Source organism: Sus scrofa, chromosome 14, assembly GCF_054392235.1.
Source record: "Sus scrofa isolate SSC_HxYL_T2T_F1_AM1 chromosome 14, Sscrofa_HxYL_maternal_Yorkshire_Landrace_v2.0, whole genome shotgun sequence".
Taxonomy (NCBI): Eukaryota; Metazoa; Chordata; class Mammalia; order Artiodactyla; family Suidae; genus Sus; species Sus scrofa.
Window position 1 is genome coordinate 56,644,428 of NC_139396.1, and position 27,004 is coordinate 56,671,431.

At 53.8% G+C, this 27,004-nt stretch overlaps 2 protein-coding genes across 9 annotated transcripts in view; one reads left to right on the plus strand and one right to left on the minus strand.

Moving 5' to 3' along the window:
• The window catches only part of TESC (tescalcin), a 56,483-nt gene extending 37,678 nt beyond the window's left edge, over positions 1-18,805 (plus strand). For 2 of the 8 annotated variants that reach the window (XM_084994220.1, XM_021073708.2), the window contains 7 exons: positions 2,563-2,643; positions 6,682-6,759; positions 9,695-9,834; positions 11,479-11,540; positions 11,614-11,721; positions 16,299-16,346; positions 18,550-18,805. In XM_084994220.1, the coding sequence (XP_084850346.1) occupies positions 2,563-2,643; positions 6,682-6,759; positions 9,695-9,834; positions 11,479-11,540; positions 11,614-11,721; positions 16,299-16,346; positions 18,550-18,627 (595 nt within the window). In that variant the 3' untranslated portion in view covers positions 18,628-18,805. Of the gene's footprint in view, positions 1-2,562; positions 2,644-6,681; positions 6,760-9,694; positions 9,835-11,478; positions 11,541-11,613; positions 12,287-14,872; positions 16,347-18,549 lie in introns of all 8 variants that reach the window. The other 6 variants (XM_084994223.1, XM_084994221.1, XM_084994219.1 and 3 more) reach the window with 5 other exon arrangements.
• A 6,888-nt stretch (positions 18,806-25,693) lies between these two features.
• Positions 25,694-27,004, minus strand: part of FBXW8 (F-box and WD repeat domain containing 8) — a 132,013-nt gene continuing 130,702 nt past the window's right edge. Inside the window, 1 exon segment of the mRNA XM_084994201.1 lies at positions 25,694-26,577. Coding sequence (XP_084850327.1) covers positions 26,445-26,577 — 133 coding nt within the window. The 3' untranslated portion in view covers positions 25,694-26,444.

A 27,004-nucleotide genomic window follows, 5' to 3' on the forward strand; every position in this document is an offset into this window, starting at 1 on the left:
GTGACCTGGTTCAATTCCTGGCCTGGAGCAGTGGGCTGAAGATCTGGCGTTGCCGACGCTGTGGCGTAGGTCACAGCTGCAGCTTGGATTCAGTCCGGGTCTAGGACCTTCCACATGCTGTGGGTACAGCCATTTAAAAAAAAAAGAAAAAATTAGGGATATTTTGAAACTGCCTTATTGGGATATAATTCACTTATCATACAGTTCACTGCTTTAAAGTCTATAGTCAGTTTTAGAACATTTTCATCACCTCCAGAAGAAACTCCTTACTTATGAACCTTCAACCCTCCCTTCCCCCAGCCCCTGGCATCCACCAGTCTGCTTTCTGTCTCTATGGATTTGCTTATTCTGGTCATTTCATAGAAGTGGAATTCTACAATATGTGACCTTTTGTGTCTGGCTTCTTTCACTTAGTGTCATGCTTTCAAGGTTCACCTATGTTGTAGCAGGTGTCAGAACTGCATTCCTTTTCATGGCCAAGTAATATTTCACTGCTGCAGGCCAGCTGTTCTGAGTGTTGCTGCCTTCAGAACAGGGCCTTCAGGAATCTAAAATCTTAGTGTCCCCTGACGCAGCAAGCCAAGCTTGGAGTGCTGGCGGGGGAACAGGAAACAGCACGGAGGGGGGGAGGACACGGAGGAGCCTGGGCCCCAGGCAGGCTCTGCTTTCCCTCTCTGAGCCTCAGCCTCCCCGTCTGGGGCAGGACAGGGGCCAGCTGTGTGTTTATAGAACCTTCCCTCTCTGGTGGCTCTGAATTCTCTGTGCATGTGGCCCTTCCTCCTTCTCAGGACAGGTTGGTTCTAGTTTCTAGGCCTGAATCTGAGACCCACTGGATGTTCTCATTTTAAACAGCTACTCTCCTTCCACCTCTACCCACCTGGGTGTGCCTCCTTGTTCCCCAGGAATACCAGCCTGTGCCCTGGGTCCCTTCCAAGGCCATTGCCTGCTAAATTCACAGAGCTTAAGTAAAGGTGAGCAGGAAGCAGCCTCTGAGAACAAAGGACGGCCTTATGCTGGAAGGTCAGGCAGGTGAGGGACTTACCTGCCTTCACACCTATAAACCGCAGCCTCTAGGACTCAGCGACACCTGTGCCCAGAGACAGGGTAGCTGTGTTTGAAATTCACCCTGTCCTGCAAGCATCTCTTTCCTTTTTTAAAATCAGCTTCACCTGGAGTTCCTGTCTTGGCACAGTGGAAACGAATCTGACTAGGAACCATGAGGTTGCAGGTTTGATCCCTGGCCTCACTCAGTGGGTTAAGGATCCGGTGTTACTGTGAGCTGTGGTGTAGGTTGCAGACGAAGCTCGGATCTGGCGTTGCTGTGGCTGTGGTGTAGGCCAGCAGCTGTAGCTCCGATTAGACCCCTGGAAAGCTCCATATGCCATGGGTATGGCCTTAAAAAGCAAAAAAACCAAAAAAAACAAAAAACAACCACCAGAAAACCAGCTTTACCTAAATTTAGTTCACCTACCCTACAACTCACTCACGGAAATGTGCAATACAGTGGTTCCTAGTATATTTGCAGAGTTATGCATCCATTTTACAACATTTTCATCACCCCCTAAAGAATCCCCTTACCTTTAGCCACCATTCCTCATTGCTTCCAATACCCCTAGCAACCACTAATCCACTTTCTGTCTCTAGGTGTATTTATTCTGGACATTTCATATAAATGAAATCATGCACTGTGTGGCCTTTTGTGTCTGGCTTCTTTCACTTAGCATGGTGTTTTTGTCTTCCTTTTTTTTTTTTTTTTTGGCTGTGCCTCTGGCATGTGAAAGTTCCCACGCCAGGGACTGAACCCATGCCACAGCAGCAGCCCAAGCCACTGTGCAATGGCAATGCCAGATCCTTAGCCCACCGTACCACAAGGGAACCCCCTTGCATCATGTTTTTAAGGTCCATCCGTGTTGTAGTATCTATCTGTAGTCCGTTCTTTTTTATGGCTGAATAATATTCCATTGTATGGGACCATGTTGATCTAGTTCTCTGTGGGCAGACATTTGGGTGCTTGTACTTAATGCTGCTGTGAACCTGCATGGACAGGTTTTTACGTGGGTGAATGTGGTCATTCCTCTGGGGTATATACCCAGGCGTATACCTAGGAGTAGAATCACTGGGTCACCTGGTAACTCTACCCATGGAGGACCTGCCAGACTGTTTTCTCTAAGCCAGCATCCTGCTACTCTGATTCCAGAAGGGCCAATGCAGGGTATCCCTACTTGGGGTCTATGACGGGCCTCAGGTGGTCTCCTCCTCAGAATGGGGTGCATATCTTGTGTCGCTGTGTCTTCCTGGGGAGCGGGGGTGGGTATTCAGGACATTTAGCAGATTCACAAAGACATTTTTGAGCCTCCAGACCTGCCCTGGTCCTGCCAGTCCAGACCTGAGAAGAGCAGGCGGAGTAGGGCAGCATTTTCCAGTCTTGTCTTGTGACTCTGAACTGTTCTCCTGGGGGCTGCTCAGGATGAAAAACACAGCTTGAGGAGTGGTGGACATGCCATCTGACACCTGCTTTCTTTTCTTGCTCTTTTCCCGGTGTCTTTCCTCCTCGGAACCCAGCAAGGAGAACTTCAACAATGTCCCTGACCTGGAGCTCAACCCGATCCGATCCAAAATCGTCCGTGCCTTCTTTGACAACAGGTGGGCCCTTCTTCCTGACCTGCCAGTGGTGGGTGACTTTGTCCTTGGGGGGAGCATTTTGCCCTTGTAACTTCTTGCGTTGCTCATGTGCTCAGAACAGTCCCTTAACCTAATGCAGAGAAGAGAGGGTTGTTTCAGGTGGGAGCTATGAGTACAGGTCCGGGGTCTGGCAGTTCTGTATTCATGGCTGGTGATTTGGGACAGCTCACTCAACCTTTCTAGGCTTCTGTATTAGTTAGCTATGGCTGTGTAACAAATCACCCCCAATCTTAGCAGTTTAAGACAATATGTATTTATTAGCTCACCACTTCAGTGGGTCAGGGATCTGCATTCTCAGGCTCAGGGTGGGTCAGCTGGGCTTCAGTCACTCGAAGGCTTGACTTGGGGAAGCTCTGCTTTTGAGTTCAATCACGTGGCCATTGGCTGGCAGCATTTCCTGGACTGGTCCCCAGAGCTGTCACACCTGGCAACTGGCTTCCCCTAGTGTAAGATACGCCAGTGAGACTGGGCATCTGAGATGGAAGACACCATCTCTTGGGAACTTAATCTTGCAAATAACATCCCATCACTTTTGCTATAGTCTCTTCATCAGAAGTGAGTCGCTGGGTTACCGCACACTTGGAGAGGGGACTCTACAGGCATATGAATACTAGGAGGTAGGATCACTCTCGGGGGGCGGGGGAGGGGGCATCAGTTTCCTCATTATTGCTTCTAGAACAGAGGTAATAATAGCATCTGCCTCTGGGGGTCGCTGTGAGGCTACGTTGAGATAATGCATGTTAAAGAGCTAGGGTAGCTGGCATTATGTTCAGCACCCTGGCTTACAGGCAGAGGAACTGAGGCAGAGAGAAGCACCGTGGGCACCGTCTCAGAGCTGAGGCTGAGACCAGCTCACGTCCCCAGTGTCCAGTGTTGTCAGAGTTGAAAGAGTCCATGTCCCTCAGTCCACTGTGTCTGAGGCTCAGTGGGGAGTGGGCACACCTTCCCCAGGCTGCCCACATGGGCCCGTGACTTGACATCCTATGCCTGCAGAAACTGCTGAGAACCGGGGAGTGGGCAGAAAGAGGAAGGGAACAGGCATGTTGGGGCCATGTGATGGGTGGAGACTTCCCGGTTGGGTTTCAAGTTGTATGAGCCCGAACCACCCAGCTCTGGTTCTGCCAGGGCTGTGGGGCCCCGAGCAAGATGCTGGGCCACCCCCATTCACAGGGTGGAGCTAGGGGGTCCTCAGGATGCCCCAGAAAATGCCGAGGCCTTCCTCTAGGGCCTGCGGGGCAAGACCTCAGGAGGGATTGCCCAGGAGTTAACTTAGGCAATGCAGAGAGAACAGAAGTGCATGTGCAAAGGCCCTGTGGCATAGAGTACAGAACTGTGAGTGGCAGAGAGGAGGCCTGGCTGGAGCACAGAGAGGCCGAGCATGGTGAGAGTGTGGTGTGGGCAGGGCCACATTTTGCAGCCTCTAGACCATCTTGAGCTCAACCTAGGAGCAGCGGTGGGGGATTCTGATGGGCTTTGAGGCGGGGTGTGGAGGATGAAGCAGGTTTGCATCTTGTCGAACTCACTGGCTGCCAGTGGGCTGTCGGACACTGAGGCCAGGGTCCCCCAGGCTGGAGTGAGGGCTCCTGAATGGAGCAGGATTGCAGGGGGTGGCTTTGAGACCCCTGGGAGGAGGTGACAGAGGGAAGGTGGGATCTGGAGGTGGAGGTAAGAGATGATTCCAGAGGAATCTTCTCAGCACATTGTCGCGTTTGCCGGAGAAGGAAGGTTTGAAGTCACACAGTCAGTGGTGATGATGGGAATGGAATTCAGTGACCCCACTTTTTTCCCCCCATTTTTGGCTGCCCCCTGGCATGTGGAGTTCCCAGGCCAGGGATCAGATCTGAGCCACAGCTGCAACTCATGCCGCAGCTGCAGCAATGCTGGATCCTATCTTTTAACCCACTCTGAGGGGACCAGGGATCAAACCTGCGTCCTGGCACTGCAGGAACTGCCCCCCGCCCAATCTGCTTTTTAATCCTAATGCTGCCTATGGAAGCCTGAGGGAGGCCTGAGTGGGCAGAGAGGCAGAGCAGGATGGGGGAGGGGCTAACAGGAAGTGGAGGTGGGAGAGATGCAGCCCCTAAAGTGGAGATGTCGCACTGTCTGGGTCTAGAGATGGAGGAAGGTAGTAAGGTGTCCAGAGCCTGGTGCAGCCTGATGTGAGAAGGGGGTGTGTGCCTGCGTGTGTGTCTGTGTGGCTTGTTTCCAATGGCTGGGTGAGACCTGGCCAGTTGTGAAGGTGGCTGGGCCCCAAGGACCCAGCCTTCTGTGGGGCAGAGCTGAAGGGGTGGTGAGTCCCATGGCACTTGGTGCACTCAGGTGAGGAGAGGAAGGTGCCCTAGAGGTATCAGCAGGCCCTGCCCACTGGGGGCCAAGGGCCTGGCTGCCTGGCTTTTCCGTCCTCACAGCTCGCCCTGCAGGGAGAGTGGTTGAGCTGAAGGGAAACCTCTGGTGTCCTGACCGGGGGGTGCATTTCACAGGTGCCCACACTGGTCCAAACGTTAAGATCTGTGCCTTTTACTAGATGTAACTTGCAAACTCTTACATTCAGAATGGATAAGCAATGAGGTCCTGCTGTACAGGACCCGGCAACTATATCCAGTCTCTTGGGATAGAACATGATGGAAGCTAATAGGAGAAAAAGAATATATATGTCTGGGTCATTATGCTGTACAGAAGAAATTAGCACAACATTGTAAGTCAACTATACTTTAATAAAAATAAAATTAAAAAGACAAATCTAGCCCGAGGTTACTCAGCCCTCAGCTGTCCCCCGTGGGAGCTGGGAACAGATCCAGGAGCTGTTTTCAGCTCTTAGGGTGGAATTCAGGTGTTGCCAGGCCGATCTTCATGACTGGCACCTCTGTTAAGGGGACAGAGCATGGCAGGGGCCAGAGTGTGCGCAGGGGCCAGAGCTGTCACCTCCCTCTGGCCCAGAGGACAAGAAGGAGTGCTCTAAGAGCCCCCCACCTTAACGGAGCGTCTGAGGTTGGGACAGTGCTGTTCAGGGCAGGTGCACATGGCTCGGAGTCACCTGAGGGATGGAGGAAGGGGTGTCTGTCAATCAGACAACATTGAGTGTCCAGAGGGTGGAAAACCAGCCTTTGGGCCCCCGAGAAGGGGAGTGTGACGGGAAGGGGTGGCGAGGGCTGGGCTGGGCAGCTGGGACTGAGCCTCAGGGCCCTGGAAGACCAGGTGGTGGTGGGGGTTGGGGGTCACCCCAAGAGCTGGAGGAGCTCCCGTGGGGCATAAAGCAGGAGCACAGTGGAGTCTGACTGGCTTTTTGCAAGGCTCATTCTGGCGTGTGTGGGGTGCCCCCTGGGGTGACAGAGGTGGGGCCAGGTGTCCCTGGAGTGAAGAGGAAGGGCCCCAGATACGTCAGAGGAGGGAAGCTGGTGACTGACTGGATATGATGGGGAGGGAGGGGAGGGACCCCTGGGTCTGCAGGGCATGTGGCTCACAAGGCACCAGCTCTAGGGAACTGTCATCAGGAGATGACACAGGAAGGTGAGCAGGAGGAGAGGGTGGGCGGCAAGGGGTGGCGACAACCTCCCCCGTGGGTCTTGGGGCCTCAGCCTTGGGTGGCTGCTGAGAGACACCATGTGGAGAAAGGCCCAGGTGAGTCGATGGGCGGCCCGGAAGCCTCCAAGGACGGGAGGCTTAAGGAAGCGCTTCCCCAGCCTGGACCCCAAATGGCTCAGCGCCTCTGCGTCCTTCACATCTCGTCCTCTAAGCGCTGCAGGGAGGTGGGGGAGCGCTCAGAGGAGGGGCTGAGGTGGGATTTTGCTTGCCAGCAATACCAGCATCCGCCTTGCTTCCTAAGACCTAAGACAACTGGACAGTGAACTGAGAAGCTGGTCTTGGAGGGCAGTTTGAGCCAGATCCACCCTCAGCTCAAGGGCTCCATTCCTTACAGGGTCATCAGAAAGTTAGGGAAGTGAAAATACTGCTCTTAGTCAGGCCTCCTTTCCAAAAGAGCGGTCTTGTGCTGGGTTGCAGATTTGGATGTAGCTCCCGTTCTTATATCCTGCAACCCTGGCCTTGGGTGTCCTGCCGTGGAAATGGAGTGGAGAGCAGGTACGTCTGGCTCCATGTGCTATGTCTGGGTTTATTCTCGTCACCTCTCGAGACCGTGATGTTGGCCTGTGTGGACCTCTCCCAGGGACACTAGGTGGGGAGGGACCCTTCGCCTCTGAATCAGGTCCTGATGCTGAAGCAGCCGGGTCTCAGCCTTCCCTGATTGGGACACCTATGTGGGCTGCCTGTCACGTGTCCCCCAGAGCTCACCTCTGTCCCTCTCGCCGTGGTCTGAACCCTTTGAGAAGGACCTGTAGCCCAACCGCAGCGAAAATACCTCCCAGGAGCCTGATAAATCCCAGGGCTCTTTTTACTCCCTGTATACCAGGTCTATGCCCCTGACAGCAAGAACTCAGATGATTAAAAATCTGTCCAGTGGAGCAGTGGGAAAACTTTGTAACACAGAAGATTCCAGGGACAATTGAGAAAATAGCACTCAAAGATGGGGCTTCCCCAGTCCAGGGGAGAGCCCCTCCCCTCTCAGACTTGTTTCACCACCAACTTCCCTGCTCCTGCGTTTCACCTGCCTTGGAATGGAAGACTGGGAATGGTGAGATCTCTAAGCTGTGCAGTGAGGCGCATGCCTCGGGGGCAGAATTTAAAAGGGAGTCGATGGGCCCCTAAAGAGAGAGCCGCAAGCTTATTTCCTTTAAGCTGAGATACGGGCCCAACCTCGAGTGGGAACCAAATGCATTTGACAAGGTCTAGCCCTTGACTGTTGGTCATCCTGGGCCAGCTGAAAACTGCCCCCCCTCCACCCCTAACCTTTCCTTTTTGTTTTTTTTCCTTCTTTTTTGGCCCTGCAGCAGATGGAGCTCCCAGGCCAGGGATCAGGTCTGAGGCACTGTTTCGACTTACACCAAAGCTGCAGCACCGCTGAATCCTTTAACCCACTGTCCCAGGTTGGGGATAAAACCTGCATTCTGGCACTCAGAGATGCCGCCGATTCTGCTGCACCATGGTGGGAACTCCTGAAAGCAGTTCCTTTGCAGAGAGGGCAGAGGGAATCCCTCTGCCTGTCAGCCTGATGGCAACCTGGCCCTGTGGAAGTGGGTTAGTGGTGAGGGTTTGGCAGGAGCCTGTGTTTGGCCAGAGTCCTCTGTGAGCTGTTTTCTCAATGACTCTTCTCTGCTGGGACCCGCACCCAGCGGCTTTTCAATGCACTCACATGCATTTGCTGACTGCCCATGTGTGCCGGCCCTGGGGCAGGTCCAGCCTTGGGTTCGTTTTCAAGCCCCTCTGGAACTTGAGTCCTTTCTTGACCCCTCAGAAAAGCACTTCCATAGGGACAACCTCAAACCTGCCCTGATTTATTAGAAAACCTGCAGTCATTGGTGAACTTTGTACTTTGCTGGTAAACAGATTATTACTCAGAGCTCCCTGCAGTGGATCACTGAGCTAGATTTCTTTTCTTTTTTTTCTTTCTTAGGGCCACACCCGTGGCATATGGAGGTTCCCAGGCTAGGGGTCAAATTGGAGCTGCAGCTGCCAGCCTACACCACAGCCACGCCAGATCCAATTGCATCTGTGACCTATTTGGCAGTTTGTGGCAATGCCAGATCCTTAACACACTGAGTGAGGCCAGAGATCGAACCAGTATCCTAATGGATAGCTAGTCAGGCTCTTAACCCGCTGAGCCACAGCAGGAACTCCATGTGTTAGACTTTTAAGCAGCTGATAGAGAGCAGGAATTGGCAAACTTTTTCTCTAAAAGGACAAAGAGTAAATATTTTAGGCTTTGTGGGCCACATGGTCTCCATCACAACTGCTCAACTCTGCCTTTGTAGCTTGAAAGCAGCCGCAGATATTATGTAAATGAATGGGCCTGGCTGTGTGCCAATAAAACTTTATTTATGGATGCTGAAATTTGAATTTCATGTAATTTTTACTTGTCATGAGACGCTGATCTTTTTTTTTTCTTTTTTTACTGTTCTTTTTTTTTTTCTTACCCCCCAAACATTCTTTCAGCCATATAAAAACATACAAACCCTTCTGAGCTTATGGGCTGTATAAAGAGAAGCAGCAAGTGGGATTTGGCCCCTGGGCTGCAGCTGGTTGACCACTGATCTGAGGGAAAGGGTCAGGAGGAGGACCTGAATGAGTAACTGCCTTGGTTTCCCTCCCCATGTTTGCAAGCCCAGCTCTGGGCACGGTAGCCACGCGGGCAGCCCTCCATCCCAGCCCTTACCAGTGGCTGTGCAGTTGCCTGTGTCCCCCCACTGATCTCCCAGGTGGCAAGTTCTGGGGGAGCACTGGGGAGGGTGGCATGGGGCTGGACTAAACCACCTGGGGGCCCCGGTGCCCCCGAGAGCAGGTAGTTGGGAAGCAAGACCCAAGGCTGCGACAGCTATCATAGGTGAGGTGCAGAAGAAGGAGACTCCCTCCCTCCCTCCCTTCCTTCCCTTCTCTTCTTCCTTCTTCAGGGCATATAGAAATTCCTGGGTCGGGGATTGAATCCAAGCCATAGTTGCGACCTATGCTGCAGCTGTGGCAATGCCCGATCCTTTAACCCACTGGGCAAGGCTGGGGATTGAACCTGCGACACCACAGTGACCCAAGTCGCTGCAGTCAGATTCTTTTGTTTGTTTGTCTTTTTGCTTTTTCTAGGGCCACTTTCTGCGGCATATGGAGGTTCTCAGACTAGGGGTCTAATCGGAGCTGTAGCCACCGGCCTACGTCAGAGCCAAAGCAACTCGGGATCTGAGCTGCGTCTGCGACCTACACCACAGCTCATGCCAACGCCCGTATCCTTAACCCACTGAGTGAGGCCAGGGATCGAACCCGCAAGCTCATGTTTCCCAGTCGGATTCGCTAACCACTGCACCACGATGGGAACTCCCTGCAGTCAGATTCTTAACCCACTGTGCCACAGTGGGAACTCTGAGACTCCATTTGTTTCTAAGACATTTCTGACACCCCCTCGTTGTTCCCACAGAAACCTGCGCAAGGGCACCAGCGGCCTGGCGGATGAGATCAACTTCGAGGACTTCCTGACCATCATGTCCTACTTCCGGCCCATTGACATCACCATGGACGAGGAGCAGGTGCAGCTGTGCCGGAAAGAGAAGCTGAGATGTGGGTGTCCTGGGGCCCCTCCCCCAGCACGCACCTGGCCGCTTTCGTGTCCCCATGTCCTGCCATGACCCTGCACGGGGTGGGGAGGTCAGGGAGCCCCAGCCGAGGCCTTTGGGTGGTTGGTCCCAGTTTTCACAGCACAAAGGGTGCACTGGTACCTCCCCCTTCTCCTAGGCTGCCCTACGGTGGCCTCCCTGTCCACACTTCTCGGCAGCTAGTGGTTTTCTGGGAATAGAAGGGGGTGTGGGTGGGGAAAGAGCCAGGCCCTTGGTTCAGGCAGACTTGGTTTAGTCCAGCCCTTTTACTAAGTGGCTGGGTGATGTGGAGCCTGGCGGTGGGGGTGAGGGCTGAGCACATGGGTGACTCTGAAGGTGGGTGTGGATGCCGTCACCCAGGCTCAGGGGTGCTTCCTGGCAGTTCCTCTCTTCCCCTCCCTGGCCCAAAACTTGCCACCATACACAGCTTCACATGGTGACTTCTGTGGGGCCCATCTGCCCCAGAGGAGCCTCCGCTGGCCCTAGGCTCTGAGGATTTCACTTGTGATCCAGCCTCCGGTGGGCGGGCACAGGGTCCCAGGGTGGCGTGCGTCACACCTCCCTCCCCCATGCACTTTCCCATGACTCCTGACCTTCCCCTCCACCCCACCCAAAGCGGTGTCTACAGGGAAATGTAAACACTGGGCTGGGCTATACTTAGCTCGGGATGTCCACTGCGGGCTGCTGGGGATGGAGGGGGGTGGGTCCTGGTGTCAGCCCGGCTTCGATTATTCCAAGGGTCAGGGCAGGTGTCATGGGGGCTGTGGGGGGACAGACTCTGGTTCAGACCCTTGGCTGGCCCTCCCTTAATGGGGTGACTGCAGGCAAACGCCTTGCCATCTGTGAAGCTTGACTGCCCAGTCTGTGCAATGGGCTCAGGGCAGCCCTGGCCTCAAGGGGCCATATGAGGAGGAGGGAAGTGATGCCTGAGCAGCCCTGGGCTGGATAACGGGCAGGGCTGAGGAGTCTGTGAGCTTGAGGCTCCCTGAGGCTGAGCTGGGTGGGGAGGGTGTTGGAGAGGTCCCCTCCTCTTAACTCCTGCTTCTGTCGGGCTGCAGGATGCTGAGCGATGTCAGTAAAGGAACCCCATGATGTCACTAAGAGTGAAATAACCAGAGCAGGTGCTAATGTCCCGGTGCTGTCAGGGGCCCACCCAGGTCAGCTGGGGCGGGATGTTGGCAGTGGGGGCTGTGACCTGACACAGGCCCTCTTGCGTCTCTCAGGAGTGACACTTTGGAATAACATTGACTTTTGCTAATGAGACTGTCGCGTCATGTGCCCTCACACTGTGCCAGGCAGTCGCTGGCCCTAGTCCACCAGCTTTTGCTCCCCTTACTGCACCATGAGGTAGACGTGTTACTGCTCCCATTTTACAGATGAGGAGGCCGAGGCTCAGAGAAGCTAGGTCACTTGCCCAAGGTCACCTACCAGGAAGTGGTCAGTCTGGCCCCATGGCCTTCGCCCTTGACCCCTGTGCTTTGGCATTTAGGTTTCGTTATTGAGGTCTTTTGCTCAGTTTGGGGCAGGGAAAAGTTGGGGGAGCAGGGGACCATGGGGCTCCCCTCTGCCTCGCCTGACTCAGACCCTCTCTCCCCCCTGCCACCCCCAGTTCTGTTCCACATGTACGACTCGGACAGCGATGGCCGCATCACCCTGGAAGAGTACCGAAATGTAAAGTATGCTCCCCCGGGCCGGGACCCCTGGATGGAGGCCCGAGGTCATGTGTCTCTGCCCCGCCCGGCAGGTGGTGGAGGAGCTGCTCTCAGGAAACCCCCACATCGAGAAGGAGTCTGCGCGCTCCATCGCCGATGGGGCCATGATGGAGGCGGCCAGCGTCTGTGTGGGGCAGATGGTGAGAGCGGCCAGGACTGGGATCCCTGGGTCCCCACCCTCCTGCACCTGAGCCATGCCCTGCCCTGGTATTGGTCTGTGTTTCTGGAAGGTCCCAGAGGGCAGAAGCCATACATGTCCTGCTTGCCACTGTATCTGGTCCTGGCCCAGAGCTGTGCTCAGGGGTCCCTCATGGCTTTCCTGTCCCCCCAGGAGACCAACCTGAGGGTTGTACCAAGCAGGGTGTTTAGACTCAGCTGTGTAGCCTCCCCAGGCCCATGGGTAGCACCTGACATAGTACCAGGTCTGGACAGTGGAAGGTTTGCTCTATTTAATTTTTTTAATTAAACAAAATTTTTATGGCCACACCCACGGCACATGGAAGTTCCCCGGGCCAGGGAGATGATCCGAGCTGCAGCTGCCGCCTATACCGCAGTGGTGGCACTGCTGGATCCTTTAACCCATGCACCAGGCTGGGGCCTGCACCTCCCCAGCAACCTGAGCCACTGCAGTCTGATTCTTTTTCTTTCTTTCTTTTTTCTTCTTCTTCTTTTTTTTTTTTTTTTTGTCTTTTTAGGGCCCTACCCGCAGCATATGGAAGTTCCCAGGCTAGGGGTCAAATCAGAGCTACAGCTGCCAGCCTGCACCACAGCCACAGTAACGTGGGATCTGAGCCACATCTGCGACCTACACCATAGCTCATGGCAACGCTGGATCCTTAGCCCACTGAGCGAGGCCAGGGATTGGACCCACATCCTCATGGATACTAGTTGGGTTTGTTACTGCTGAGCCACATAGGGAACTCGTGCAGTCAGATTCTTAATGTATTGTGCCACAGAGGGAACTCCCTATTTATTTAACTATTAATGAGAGCATTTGTGGCCTGAAGGGCAGGGGTCTGCAGAGAGCTGCTCTTTAGGGCCCATGATCTGGGGTGCAGTGGTGGTGACATGTAGATAAAGCAGAGGAGAGGAGCTTGGCCATGGGGGCTTGTGCACTAAGGAGGGTGGGACCCTCCTCACCCCCTCACCCCGCCTCACCCCCCTTCACCCCCCAGCTGGAAGAGACGAGAGGATTCCATCAGAGGCCCTTGCGAGGCTGCCACCGTAGCCCAGGTGGAGGGCCTGGGCTGGAGCTGTGATGGGGAGGTAGGCAGGTGTGACCATGGTGGACACACCTGAGGCTTGTCAGGATCTCACTGGTGTGGAGTGGCTGGGTCGTTCCTCGGAGCCATGCTGTCAGGCCTGGGGTGACGTCGGGCGGGTTAGAGCAGGTCCTCCACTTGGCACTGCTATCACCTGGGGCCGTCCTGGGGTCGTAGGATGTAGAGCAGCATCCCAGGCTCCCACCCGCTAGATGCCAGTCACACCCTCGCCCTCCAAGTTGTGATAACCAGATGCTTCTCCAGACGTGGCCCAATGTCCCTGGGAGAGCAGGGCTAAAGTCACTCTCAGTGCAGAACCGGTGAAGCAGGGGGAGGGGCACGGAACACAGGTCAGTGGAGTGGTGACGGGCGCATCGTATGAGCAGTCACTGCCAGCATTCCTGAGCTGGGACTGTGCTGTTGTCTGGTGGCAGGGGCCTCAGCAGGTTCCCCAGGAGGCTCTAGGCGCCCCCCTCCAACATGCTCCTCTCCCGTGGGGTGACCACACAGCGTATGTGTACACCGTGCTAGGTGCTTCACCAGCATCGCTTGGTAGATCTGTAGCCTTGTTTCACTGGTGGGAAAACCAAGGCTCAGAGACATAAAAGAATTTTCTGGAGGTCGGGGGCAGCGACCTTTGCTGTGCAGGGTCCACAGGGACCCTGAGCCCCCAGGGGCTGTGCACATGGGCCCGTGACCACCTCCATGGACTCTCTTCCCTGAGGGGGGGTGCGGGGGGCGTCCCACCGAGGCTGTCCCCTCTGGTGCCTGTGTATTTGCAGTGGCTGTAACTCCAGGCACCATCACGGCTTCCGGGTCACCTCATTCCAGGGGAGGTGTTTTCTTGCTGACCCTGCTGTTTGTGCCCAGGCCTGTTGTCGGGTGGTGGCGGGCCCAGGCCTGCCCCTGGCGGCGGGGATGGGGGGCTGCGGTCACTTTAGTGGCCTGTATTTTATCTGTCTGCTCCTGGGGTCCAGGGGGAGGCTTCTGGCGTTGGTGAAACCATCCCACTCAGCAAATTAACCACCGCAGAAAGGCCTGGTGACCTCGGTGCAGAGCACAAGGGATCCCCTGCCGGGTTGCCTGAGCCAAATTCCCATTTGATTTAATTACATTCTCTTCTTTAAATTGTTCCCCATCCCACTCCAGTTTCAATTGGCGACAGTTTTCTTAATTTGCTGTAGTAAAATTGTTGGCAGCTGGCAGCTGCTGATCTGCATAAAATCCTCACAACCTCAGAAGCTGGGGCATTTGGGGAGCCCATGCCGTGTCTCGGGTGTGCAGCTTTCTTGACTTACGGGTCCTCCGTGTGCTCTTAAAATAGTTTCTCTTGTAATCGTCAACCCAATAGACACAGAGGCGTGCAGGGCAAGGGGCAGCCGTGTCAGTTCATACCATCTGGCCTCTGGGGACACTTAACGTTTCTGTCCGCACCACTGGCCAAAGGCAAATGATCCATGGCCCTTCTGTAATGGCCTCCCAAGGCCAGTTATTGACCGGGGCTGTGATATCTTTCCAGAGTGCTCTTTCTGGAAAGCCGTCTTGTGCCTTGAGGGTGGGGTGGCTGTGCTCGGGTCTCAGCCTGGGGTGCTTCCCTTGCCTCCCAGCCCCTCCTGCTGCCTTCTCTCCACTGGTGCCCACCCCCCAGCCTGGGTCCTGGGCCAGCAGGGCCTTGTCTGTAATTAGCTCTGCACTGCCCTGGGAACCCGGGGTTGCCGGCAGGGAGAGGCCAGCCCCTCTGCCTGTACCTGGGGACAGAAAGAGTGGGGAGCCTTAGGGACTGGGCCGGCTCAGGCCTAAGAACAGGGGTTTTTCCTAAAATGAAAAAGCATATCTAGGAGTTCCCGTTGTGGCTCAGTGGGTAATGAACCCGACTTGTGTCCATGGGGACATGGGTTCAATTCCTGGCCCCTCTCAGTGAGTTGAAGATCTGGCATTGCCATGAGCTGTGGTGTGGGTTAAAAATGCTGCTTGGATCTGGTGTGGCTGTGGTGTAGGCCAGCAGCTGCAGCTCCGATTTGACCCCTAGCTTGGGAACCTCCATATGCCATGGGTGCGGCCCTAAAACGACCAAAAAAAATATATATATATATCCAAGATGAGATTAAGAAGAGAAGTCACTTCTGGGGGCTTTTGTGAGGGTTGCATCAGGTTATGGTAATAACATTTGTGAAGCACACAGAGCAAACACTGGTAGTGCCTGCTGGTGTTTTCTTAAAGACATGTTGGAACAAATTTCAGAGCAGTCCAGAAAGAGAAATGCATCTCTCCCGCCCCTCCTCCCATCAGCCTGTTGCTTCGCCCTAAAGAGAACTACCCTCAATGGAGTTTTTCCTGACATAGTGTGTCTTTTAGTTTTGTTTTTTCTTTAATTATTTTTATTATACTTGATTTACAATGCTCTGTCAATTTCTGCTGTACAGCAGTGACCCAGTCATACATACATACATACATATATATATATATATACACACAGACACACATACATTCTTTTTCTCCTATTATCTTCCATCATGTTTTATCCCGAGAGACTGGATGTAGTTCCCTGCGCTGTACAGCAGGACCTCACTGCTTATCCATTCTGAAGGCAATAGTTTGCATCTACCAACTCCAAACTCCCTGTCCATCCCACTCCCTCGTCTTTCAGTTGTGACTCACACAAAATGGGATTGAACTGCCATGGCTTCTCTTTCCTGTGTTGGCCCCACACATCCCCCCGGGCAGGTGGTGGCATCTGGTTAGTGGTGCAGGGAAGAGTCTGCAGACATCCTCCTGCTCCTTGATACACTGCATGTGTATCTTGGAGCATTTTCCATGCCAGCAGGTCTGGATCAACCCCTTCTGCATGGCGGTGTGGTCATCTGTACCTCGGGCACCCTGATTTATCTGGCTGGTCTCACACTGATGGGCAGTAGGGGGGCAGCCTGGCTTTCACTGTTGCAAAGGCAGGGCTGAAGGTTTTGGAGACTTGGTTGTGGGAGTGGCAGCATCAGGGGCCAAAAGGGGTGGGCCTCACAGGCCAGCCCTTTATCCCACTGCCCCTTCCCCACTAGTCTGCTATGCGGATCAGCCTAGAACTGGTCTTACCAAGGCAGGTGTGAGGAGGCAGGACCACGAGATGGCAGGAGGCGTCTCTTGGCAGCCATGCTGTGGGGAGGTGGCGTGTTGAGGAGAGTCCTGCCTCACTGCCCATGCCCTTTCTTTCCCCCCTCGGCTGCCCTGTCTTCCTTGGGGGTGTGGGTGGGGCCCTGATGAGCCTGTACCTCCTTCCGTCCCACCATCCAGCCAGTGAAGGGGACATTGGAGCTCATGTGGCTGGCCTCGAGCTGGAGGTAAACAATCCAGAACGTTCTCCCTGTTCTCTGATTCTGCCTAAATGGCCCAACCACCTGTGCTGGGGGGATGGGGAGTCTCCGAGCAAAAGCCCCTCATTGCGCCCTGTGCTCTGTCCCCAGGAGCCTGATCAGGTGTACGAGGGGATCACCTTCGATGACTTCCTGAAGGTGGGTCCTGGGGGAGGCGGGGTGGGCTCTGGGGCTATGCTGGGGGCTTGAGGGGGACCCTGCTGGTCGGGAGGAGACGGGCATCTCTGAGAAAAGGGGTCAAGCCTGGGCCTGGCCTTTAAAAGAGTTGAAACTGGTTTTACTTGTTTTTATTGAAAGGGTGATGCTAGGTGTGCTCAGAACAACTTAGCAAGTACAAAAGGGCCTATGAGGAACACTCCATTTCTCTCCTTGTGCATCCCTGGTCCCCATTCTCAGAAGCAACCCTGTTGACAGTTGGAACTGGGGTTCTGGGATGTTCTGTGCCTATACAAGACTAGCTCTTCTCAGAAACACACACTGGTGCAGACTCTGTGTGGTTCAGCCCCTGCTCTTCTCCTCCTGGGCCTCGTAGAAAATGCTATTTGCCTGGCTGCCCACCTGCCACCCCCGCTAGCAGACCTTCGCAGGCTGGGAACTGAGGGCCCCCACTGCTCGGATAGACAGACAGCCCCCCGCCCCGCTGCCCTGGGGCAAGGAGTCAAGCCCCAGTGCTCTGCTCACGCTTTGGCCCTGAGCTCTCTGATAGCAGCATCCCCAGCCCTTTCCAGGAGGTGAGGAGGGTGGGAAGTCAAGGGAATGACACTCAGGGGCCCCCAGGCCAGCTGCCAACTCTCCTGGGTGGCCCTGAGGGACACAGGCCTGTGCCTGAGGTGGGGCCAGGGACTCAGGTGGTCACAGCCCCAGGGAGCGAGGGGCAGCTGGGCTGGATGCGCCCCCAACCTAGCCAATTATGGCAGGAGGAAGAGCCCGACGGAGAGACTGGGCGGCCTGCTGGGCTGGAGGGGCAGGTGCCTTTCTCCCTCCCAGGGCCGGGCAGGGCTGGTGGACCAGAGAAGTTGGTTGGCGTCCATGCCGAGGTCTGCTCTCCAGGGAACCAGAATGCCACGAAGATTAGGGAGGAGAGGTTGCCGCTTTCAGCCAGAAGATGGGATAGAATCCGTTCGTGGTTTGAGAAATCATGCTTCTTCCCCAGCAGGCTGCCCCTGACCCCACCAGACCTCTGGTACTCCCAAGCCTGTTGCCCCTGCACTGGGGGGCTTTTCCCGACCAGGTGGCCCCTCTCATTCTCTGACCCCCACCATGACCCTCTTGCCACCTGGCATTAGGCAGAAACTACCCTGAGTGTCCAGGTGTCTTGTCCTAGGAATGTCTTGTCTACCTGACAAGGAAAGCGTGTGGGGGCTGTGGGCATGTGATGGTGGCAGGAAATGTGCTGAGGCCTCCCAGCTGCTTGGGTGCTCACAGGGCTCTGCTTCTCCCCAGCCTGTGGCTGTCCCTGGAGATGTTGAGGGTGACACCTTGAGAGTTTGAAGTTCTTACATAAGCAGGAGATGGTGACAAGTCACCACCCACCAGGTCCCTTCTCCTGTTGGCATCCTTCCCCCCACCTCTCCATCCATGGTCCTTTTGGGCCCCAAGTGGCCAAGGAGCTGGCAAGCACACAGTCCTGGGCACGCAGCGGTGTCGTAGTGTGGCAGATAGATAGGGTCTGGTAGCCTGAGTGTCCACTAGGGCCCTGGCCAGGCGGGCCTGTGATGGCAGTGCCAGTGCCAGGTATGTGGCCAAGGACGTGGTATTTGGTGGAAATGACCTTTCCTGAGCATGAGCTTGTCTAGAACATGGTGACCTGCTGTCCTATCCCTGGGAGATTATAGAAACCTAACTGTTGTGACCTTTTCATTAACGATGATGGCTTCATGGTACCTTGCAATTGCGCAGCCCTTAACAGCTTACGAACCGCTTCTGTGGATGATTCCACTGGAGCCCCCTCTGTGTTCTGTGAGAGGGCAGCACAGGCAGTGGCCTCAGCAGTTTACTGGTGAAAAGGAGGTTTAATGGGGTTAAGGAATTTGCATGAAAATCAGAGCTGAGGTGGTTGGTGGGGTTCACATGACTTCAGTGAAGAAGAGTTTGTATTCAGTACTTAGGAACTTGCTGTGACAATCCAGGGAGAATCCAAATGTCGGAGCCCAATTAACCAGCAAGAAGGCGGATGGACGTTTCTCTTCCAGGCTTCGCTCGTGGCCTTGAAACACAGCTCTCTTGTTTCCACCTGTGGGGATGTCTCAGTTGGTGGTAGAGGAGGGTGGGTGGGGAGCCGCTGAGGACTTGGGCCACTGGGAGTGGGAGAAGCCTGCTCATGCTGCTCCGTCTGTTGCAGATTTGGCAGGGGATCGACATCGAGACCAAGATGCACGTCCGCTTCCTTAACATGGAAACCATGGCCCTGTGCCATTGAGCCCCCGGCCCCCTGGAGAACCCACAAGTGGACCTGGGCAGCGAGACCTGGGGGCCCTTTTGCTACAGCTCTTGTAAATAGTCTACACTCCTCGCCCATCTCTTTTCCTGCAGGGTATGGTATGTGGGACCTTGCTGTTTTTATTTCTAATAAAAAACAAAAAGGGTTTGTTAATGAACGTGGCTCCAGTCTGTTCCTCAGGTTCATGCACGTGGCCTGGCCATTCGGTGGCCCGAGGCTGACCACGAGGAGCAAGCAGCAGCGAGCTCATTTTCAAAGGCTGTTTTGCAAGAGAGGATTGCCCCCCGCCCCTTTGTGGTTTATTTTGGTAAATATGTGCTGTTTTCCCTGCATGAGTGCTAGGAGTTCATCTGCCTTCTCAACCCAAGGCAGGAAAGGAAGGAAAGCAGCTCTTTGCTCCATGGGGGCCAGGACATGGGTGGGGGGCATTCCTTGGTGTTGTGAGCAGACATGCAGACCCAAGGAGAAGAAGTGTGGAGCCCTGATCCTGGGCTGGCTGAGGGGACTGCCCAAGCTCGCCTGTGGTGCCAGGGGCACTGGCGGTCAGGGCCCAGTGCAGTGGCAGCGGGGAGCTGACTGTCCCAGGTAAGCATCTCCCACATCTCCAGTTGTTACCTCCCAGTTGGGGACAAGCTGTGGGGAAGAAGGAGTTTGGAGACAAAAGTCATCCGTTTCGGTTGGTGGCCGTGGCCTGTGAGTCAGCAGAGGGCTGGCGTTCAGTGGTGTCCAGGCGACCTGCCGACTTGCAGGTGCAGTGCTGCCATCGTTGAGGTCACTGTCGCTATTTACAGTCCAGGCCTCCTCCTGGAGTTCCTTTTATCGACACCTACTGGGCGATACCTCCCCCACCTTCCAGGGAAGTTCCCCTCATAACTGGCTACTGCTGTTAACTTGCGTTCTTGAGTTTTTCCTTTGCAGTTTTGACGTTACACGTGTTTATCCACTCACACCCACATGTTGGGGTTTGGAATGTAGAAGGCACGCCCGGAGCCTCAGCCTGCCCAGCGCCCAGCCTTCCCTTCCCTGAGACCCTCACATCAGTGCTTCTGCTCATAGCCCTGGGGGCTGTGTGGTGCACACACAAGGATACATTGCCGAGGATGAACTTAATGCTTGTATTTAAAAGCCGAAGCAGAGCAGCAAGCTGAGTTACGGGAAGTGTGAGCATGTGGCACAGAGGACGGTGTGGGGCAGCAGTGGAGCTGGGAAGCCCTCAGCATTGAGACGGCGGGAACTGACGCTGGCATCTTGTCCCTGGTGAGTACGTGGCAAGACTGAGCCTGGCCTCCGAGCCCAGCTGAGCCTGAGGAACACTGGCCTCTGCTGACTCCAGTGCACAGACGGCGGTCACAGGCAGCGCAGCTTCCTCTCTGGTGAGTATAGAGCTGTCTGCAGTCACTTTGGAGCCCTGCTGTTTATTCAACCAGTGCTTAATTCCACAAATGTCCTGACATTTTCAAAGCAGTAGGTTGGGGTGAAGGCCTCTGCCTCTTTGGCTCCAGGTGCCTGTGATCGGGTGGGAAGTGGGATGTGGGCTACTTCCTCCCTCCCCGCTCCCCTCTCCCTCTCTGCTCCCCGCTCCCTGCTCCTGGGGTCAGATGCTCAAGCCCCTGGGCTCCTGGCTGCCAGTGGAGAGAATCTGGAAAGGCCTGGCATCAGGAGACCTGGTCCCCTTTAGGTGTTAGTTAGCTCTTGTCCAGGATGGGTCTCCAGTGGGATGCCCACAGCCTGGCAGAAGTGTGTTGGCCCTGCCCTGCATGACTGCCAGGGATGCAAGGAGTCATTGAGCAGCAGGACTGCTGGCATGAGCACGGTAGGCCTGGATTTTCTGGGACTCTCCCAATTTGCTTCCATTTTGTTCTTCTCCACAAAGGCGGTTCTTTCATCAACGCAAAGTGTTTTTATAAATAATAGATCTTCCATCAGCCCCCCACTAAGCCTTCGTTTGGGAGTGGTGGCCACAGTGGGCACACCACAAGCATTTGTACTTGTTCTGAACACTGAGGGCCAGCCAACTGTCTTTGAAGTTTCAGGCCCTGGCTTACCTAAACCTCTAATTAAAATGAGATTTATTCACCCCAAGCCCAGTCCATGCTGCTCAGAGGAAACTTGGTTTGTTCACAGTCACTGAGGGTGTCATCTCATTGGCAGGGTCAGGGCTCATTTCCACCAGAGCAGGGGCCACAGAGTCCACCTGAGGCTCTCCCACCAGTTCCCAGGGCACCGTGTACGTGATGGTGTTTCACTCACTTGGTCATATGGGGAGCACTCAGCGTCAGCTGTCAGGTGGGGCGGCCCTGCTCCTAGGAAGGCGGCTGTTCCCCACACTCTCCTGGCCTTTGATTAGAAAGAATGAGGGTCAGTGCTCTGGGCACGAGTCTCAGGTCGGCCATCTGGGCAGTGCAGTCTGCAGAAGGCAGAGGCAGGGGGCTCACAAACAGCTCCTGTTACAGGCTGGACTGGTGGGCATGCCCAGCAGAGGCTTTCCGGCTGCTGAGACCCCGAGCAAGTGTAGCAACTCCTCCCGCCACCACCCAGATGGGGAAGCTCACCTGAAGCAGCTCCAAGCAGGTGATGTGTTTGTTCTAAAACAGGCAAATTGACAAGTCAACAAATGCACTTGTTCTACAGCTTCCCTTAGGATTTATACCCCTAACTAAAGGAAAGAGGTAGAAATCAATGCGAAGTCAAATATTTGAAGTCCGTGCTTCGAGGCCGGAGTGGGTGGAGGAGACAGAGCTGTGGGTGGAGGAGACAGAGCAGGGACAGTGTCCACAGCCTGTGGATGGAGGGTGAGGTCACTTCTCTCTCCACGTTCTCTGCCTGTTTCCCAGGAAGCAGGTGGAAAGTGGGATCTGGTCCTATGTTGCCATATTACCAAGGGGAGAAGTTACTAGAACTCAGCTTTGGCTATTAAAAGAATACGGCAATTTGACACAAACACAGCGATTTGGTAGGTTTACAAAAAGGGCTGTGTAATGGAAATCTAATATGAGATGCTCAGGGGAAGCCTTCTGCAGCCACGTTGAACATGAATTATGGATGAGGGAGCGGAGTAAGATGACAACAGCTTCCAATTTTGGCCAAGCACCCTCTCAGGGAACAAATTACTGCTAGACTTTAACAAAACCATTCCATTATTTTCTGATCCAAGGGACTGGAAAGTCCTTTTTGTGCTCTGCTAAGGGGAGGCGGTTCCTGTATGGCTCTGATCCTTGCTGATGAGCAGGTGAACCTGTCCCATTAGCCCGCAGTTAGCCAGGCTGAAGCTAGACTCTGCAGCACTGCAGACAGAGCAGTGACTTCCACAGGCTGATGGAGAGTTAAAAATACAAGTTGCCTTGGCAAGCGTTCTGCAAACACCTGCCTTGCAAGCTGTCCGCCCCCGCAGTGACCTTGGAAAGGCCTTGGAGAGTTGAGTGGGAAGAGCCGGCATTTTCTGTGAGACTTCCCAGGGTGTTACTGTCACCCCTGTCTCTGGGCTCTTCCAGACCCAGTGAGCATGTACCAGCAGGGGCTCAGTGGTGGGGGAGCTTGGTCCCAGGAGGACCGAGGACGCTGACAGGCACCTGCTGGCTGCCTCATCCCTCTGATCTGCTAGTTGACCAGGTCAGCAAGGGACTAGGTTCTGGTTTTTACCCCAAGAGTAGTTCACAGATCAGCAGTACAGCCAGAGGATGTGCCGAGCAGCAGTTTTCTGCAGCCTCCCTTAGAGAAATGACAGGCAAAGGGAGAGAAGATGCGACCTGACAGGCTCGACTCTCGGGGACTCTTTCCTCCCACCCTAGGAGAAGGAGAGGACCCTGGCACAGAGCCATGGAGAGCCTCTGGTTGGAAGCCCCATTCACCATCAGAGGCGGAGAGCAGGCTGGCACCCACATGGCATCTGCCGGAGCCCAGCAAGGGGGCTCTGCCATCACACCGCCCAGGCAGCCACCGTCCAGATCACCGCAGGCCCCGTGGCAACAGCCAGGTAGCCATCTGGCCTGGCCTCGCTGGTGAGGTGGGCAGGTCTGTGTGGGCCCAGCTGCCACAGCTGCTGCCCAAAGCGAAGGTCCGAGTCAGGAAGGCGAGCCCGTCCCTATCTCAGCAGTTGTCACAGACCTGCCGTCAGGACAGGCCTTAAGGAGGGCAGCTTTAAACTGCAGGCTGTGCCCCCCCAAGGAAGCCATCCCTGATGAGCAAAGTTGGTTTGCAGTGGCGGGTGTTTGTCATTTAAATGCAGAGTGGGACCTCTGGTTCAGGGTTGGAGGGTGGTGCTCAGAGGGCTTCATCCTGGCTGTTGTCAGCTTTCCTTTGCAGAGAGGACCAGCAGTGCAGTCTTAGGGACATTCTCTTTTCCCTCGCCTCAGCTGAATCCTTTCAACCATGGCTTAGTAGGGAAGGTGATGCCAGCCCTAGTGAATTGTGGCCTGGGCAGTGGCAGCACCAGCACCAAGGTGTCACAGGGCTGGGATTGCAAAGCACAATCTAGTGGCCACAGGTGCAGTTCTCAGGGGGTCTGTGGTCCCCTTCGAGAATCTGACAGAAGAGCCAGACTTGCTCCCAGAAAATGCTCGCCTGCACAATTTCATAGATAGTCAAGTGGGTTTTTTTGACCCTGGGCTAGGAATCCCTCTGATAGTGGTTCCGGGACAGACTGTCAACACGTGAGGTGAGATTTCTAGGGTGGGGGAGAGTGGGTAAAGTGGTGTGCCAGGGGACTGTCACCACACACCTTGCCAGGATAAGTAACTTCAGCAGTAAATACGTTTTACAAATTTAATAGAATATCATGGACCTATTATGAAGAAGAAAGCAAGTCAAACAGCATTTTAAGATAAAGATTTCTGGTTTGGCCCTCAGGCTCCCCAAGCAGCACATCTGAGTCTGTCTTGTCTTTAGGGGAGCCATGGAGCTGAGGGCTAGAAAGCAGAAGAGCTATGTAAGAGGGAAGTCAGCCGAGAACTCAGAGCTTGTGAAGAAGCTCCCACAAGATGGCCAGTGGGGACAAAGGTAAGACGGGATGAGCAGAAGAGGGTGGATGTGGGCCAAGGTTTTTTTTCAAGCTACTGGTAAATGTTGGTTCATAAAGGAACTTAGGTCCTTTCTTCATTGGGGCGATTTCTTCCAGGATGTAAGGTTTACAGAAGAAAACACTTGACTGGGCTTGGTGTGCTTAGACATCATAGTTTGGGTCCAATATACTCTCCTTCACAAAACCCAGGTGGTTTTCATGAATGAGAGATGGTATACACAGGCTGGGAGGAAAAACCCCATGCATGGAACACTTTACACTGGACCAGCCGGTGAGAGTGAATAAAAGTAATTTAAAACTATTTTTACTTTCAGTAAAATGTTCTGGGTTTGCTATCTTTTGAACTCTTCTATTATCCTTAACTCCTGCAAAGCCAAGAGGGAGAATGGACCCACAGAATGAACCGTGAAGGGAAGGGGCCACTTCTTCAAGGAAAAAAATATACGTTACCCACTGGTCCAGTTGCATTAGGACTATGAGAGGTGAAAACCTTATAAAGTGAGGTCCCCAGGGGGTCAGAGCGCCACATGGCAGTGAGAGTAAACAAAATACATACCTCATTTGCTCACTGTAGACTGGCTTCATATATGAAGTAATTGGTTTTCTTTTGAAAAGAAGCCGAGACCTCTCCTGTAGAAGCTGTCTTCCCAGGAAGGGAGCCTGAAGGAGAGCAGTGCTCTCTGGACCAAGAGGGGATGGTTCCCAGTTGCAGTTCTCCATCTGCCTCCGTTGTCCTGTCTAGCTGGATGTGGATTTTTCATGACTATATCTTAATCTGGAAAGTCTTCCGAAACCCTCACAACTCAAAAGTTCTAGGACTGAGTAACGGTGCATTTCCCGACCGCCTACGCTTGTGAGTGGTAGGAAGGCTTCACTTTCTCTTGCATGAGTGTGGGCAGATCATCCCCACACTGAAAATACTTATTCTTTGCCCACACTTCTCCCCTGTTTAGCCCCCGTACCTTCTTTTTTTTTTTTCTTTTATTAAGAGTAGTGTATTTTGTCTTTTCAAAAAACTGCTTTCAGCTTTATGATCAACTTTACCATTTGTGGGTTTCCTAGTTAATGTGTTCTGGTCCTTCTTTAACTCCTTCCTTCCACTTTCTTTGGCACCACTGTTACCTTTTTTAAGCTTTGAGGTGACAGCTCACTGATTTTCTGTCTCATTTTCTATAAAGTCATGGTGGCCTCATGTCCCCCTCCTTTTTTCGTCTCTTTAGGGCTGTACCTGTGGCATATGGGAGTTCTCAGGCTAGGGGTCGAATCAGAGCTGCAGCTGCCAGCCTACACCACAGCCACAACAAAGCCAGAGTCTTAATCCACTGAGCGAGGCCAGGGATCGAACCCATGTCATCATGGTTACCAATTGGGTTTGTTAGCGCTGAGCCACGATGGGAACTGCCCCCCCCCCCCACCCCGGTCTTGATGTTCCATGCTTCCATGGTCACCCTGGTCTAGAGAGTCCCTATTTTCCATTTTAGTTCCCTCTTCAAAACAAAGTTAATTCAGGAACACCTGGAATTTCCAGGGGTATGTTTTTGTTTAGTTTTTTGTTGATTTCTAATTGTATTGCATTAGGATTTGGGCCTGTCTAGTACTGTTCTTTTTCTGAGAGTTTCCTTGTGCCTTCATACATGGTCATGTCTGTGCCTGGTCTATGGGCATTTGAAAAGGTACAGAATTCTATGTCCATTGTGTCAAGCTTGTAAATTATAGTATCTAAGTCCTCTGAACTCTTAAATACTTTTTTACTGATCTGATCACCCATCCTGAGCATGAAGTTCATTTCCCTTTGTAGTTCTATCAGTTTTTTGCTTTGATATTTTGAAGGTATATTAGGTGGCTGCTGCTTAGAACCATTTAAAATCAAGAGTAATGCAATGGTTTGCCCTCCTAATCCTTTGGAAGTGGAAACTATTCATCAAACTGAACCAGCAGGTCTCGTGTTGCCCTGTTTCATCTCGGTGGTTTAACATAATGCGTCCTCCGCTATCTCTTCCTCTTTTTCTCCTAGAATCAATCACCTTCTTCCCCACAAGGAGTACGGTTGTTTATTCAACAGATATATGGAAAATGTCGACTTTGTATCACATGTTATAGACAATAGTAAGCAAAACAGTTATTAATGAAATAATTGTATAAATATATAATTATAAACTGTGGTAAAAGCTCTGAGGAAAAAGTTATACTGGCTGGTGGGGGTTAGGGTGCTGTCAGAGAAGATGGCCGGAGTGAATTCTTAGATCCAAGGGCTGGGTGGGTGTTGGGGCCTTGTAGTCTCAGAGACCAGCATGTCCAAAGGTCGCCAAAGGAGAAAGGGTCTGGAGACCAGAAAGAGGGCCGGCGGGGCTGGAGTAGGGTGCAGAAGGGTCTTATCTGAGAGCTGGAGCAAGGGCCCGTGTGTACAGAACCATGTGGGGAGACCCCAGCTTGGGCCAGGGGGCCCCCTGGGATAGGCAGGGAGCAGATGGAGGGCTGCGGTGGAGGAGGGGGTGGGAAGGAGGTATATATACATTTGAGTCATCAGGGTGCTGTACCCACAAGAGAGAACAGAGTAAGACGGAGTGAGTCCTGACAAATGCAGCTGGAGCCAAGCTGGCAGAGGAGAAAAGCAAAGGCAGGAGAGGAATGTGTGGGGTCACACGTGCCACCCTGGGGTTGCGTTCTACCCCCCCACTTAAACCTACTGCTGGGCTCCTCTGCAGTTCTAAAATGCACAGAATCAGCTCTTGCCATGTTTCTTCCTACTCCCAAATGAGGCGATTCCTTAAATACCATCTTAGGGGAAAGCAAGTGCAAGGTCATAGTTGTAACCCGGCATGGTGTCACAGCATGAGCGGCAGAGGGGAACGGTGCTCTCAAAGGCCAACTTGTCCACTGCAAACTCATAGGCCTGGATCAGCCCCTGGTGTCTAGAGAAAGCACAGAGATGGCAGTGGGGTCAGTCTTGTTCCCACAGACTCTGCCCTCCATGACTTCTGTCTCAGCAGCAGGGATTTGCTTGAGTCAGGATAGCAATTCACTGTGACAGCCACCTGCTTTGAGCCCACGGTGTGTTAGACACTGCACATCCTGGGACTAGAGGTAAGCAGGTGAGCAGACAAATCTTGGTGGTGTGAACTGAGTGCTGGGAGGTGAGGCACCTGGCTGAGCAGGGAGGCAGAAGCACCGGCCTCAGGGAAGGCCTCACAAAGAGGCAGCTTGGAAGCCAGACCAACAGCAATAAGAGGGGCCCCGAGCCTCCTGCGTGGGCCTCTCTCTTGTCTGGCAGCCATCACCCAGAAGGCTGAGCACAGGGACTCAGCTCAGAGGCTAGGGCTTTGCCGCTGTCACTCAGAT